This window comes from Cynara cardunculus (genome assembly GCF_001531365.2).
Source record: "Cynara cardunculus var. scolymus isolate 2C chromosome LG 10, CcrdV1, whole genome shotgun sequence".
Lineage (NCBI taxonomy): Eukaryota > Viridiplantae > Streptophyta > Magnoliopsida > Asterales > Asteraceae > Cynara > Cynara cardunculus.
The window spans coordinates 28186974-28188178 of record NC_037537.1 but is presented as its reverse complement, the minus strand read 5'-3'; the positions used below and the strand labels follow the sequence as shown (position 1 = coordinate 28188178).

General features: G+C 33.1%; 1 protein-coding gene across 1 annotated transcript in view; it reads left to right on the top strand.

The window, feature by feature from the left end:
• LOC112520202 overlaps positions 1-560 on the top strand; it is a 6189-nt gene extending 5629 nt beyond the window's left edge. The window contains exon 2 of the mRNA XM_025128501.1: positions 394-560. Within this exon, the coding sequence (XP_024984269.1) occupies positions 394-560 (167 nt within the window). The remainder of the gene's footprint in view (positions 1-393) is intronic.
• The last annotated feature ends 645 nt before the right edge of the window (positions 561-1205 follow it).

Here is a 1205-nt window from a genome sequence, read left to right as displayed (position 1 = left end):
ATTTTTATTTTTATTTTTTTTAATTTCCATAAATAAAGCCTACAAATCTTGACCATTGATCAAGAAAATGGATGGTTGAGATTGGTTCACACGGTTTACACAAACGGAGAGGGTTCGCATTTGAACGCTCCTCTATATATATATATATATATATATATATATATATATATATATAATCCTTCTCATTAGCCATGGTGGGGAAGTCTTTCTATGATCCTGCTAATGAGTATCCAAAGGATAAAAAGCCTTTAGCATCCTACTACTTCAACAAGGTTGTTGACTATTTTAATCCCCCCAAAAAGATTGACCCTAAACATTTTCATTGTAAGCGTAACTTTACACTGTTTGGTTACCCTGACGATCATAATGCTACTACCAAGTCTGCAACTACAGGTACAAGTACAAGTACAACCAAGAATACTATGGCTGCAGCTGCAACCGATAGCTCCTCGACCATGCGTTCTACCAATAAGAATGGTACCACTACCATGAGATCTGCAGATGCAACCCACACCTCCTCCTCCTCCACCAAGCCTTCTTCCAAGAAGAATACCCCATAAACCCACTGACCGTCTATCATCTGATCATACAAAGAAAATGATCCACTATTCAAACTCTACACCCTCCATCCTTCTCCAATCTCATTCTTGTTGTAAGCTTAGTTCTATTTGTCATATATAATTACGTCTCTTTAACTATTTCATCTACTTCTTTCCTGATCGTCGTGTTCAATTTCAAGTTAATTTGATATGTATACATATTATATATATATATAAATATATATATATATATATATAGGTGGAGGTTCAAACGAGAGCCCTTGTGATTTACGAGAATGCGAGAACAATTAATAACCTCAAACTTTTTTAATTAATAAATTAACTTATATTAAATATAAATAAATTAATAAGGGCAGTAATGTAATTAATTAAGTTTATAAATTTTGTTTTATTTTAATTAGTCATAATTATCCATTTTTTTTCCTGCACGTTCTTTTCCACTCTCTCCTCTCCCCTTGTGATAATTGTGTGATGTATAACCATAACCTATCGAAACCATAATCAATGAAGTGTAACCATAACCTATCGAAACCATGAGTAATCGTTGTGATAAATATGTGATTGTCTAACCCTAACCGATTGAAACTATGATCAAATTTAGTGCGCAAGTGATGTTATAATAGTGATATCACATGATTATCACAC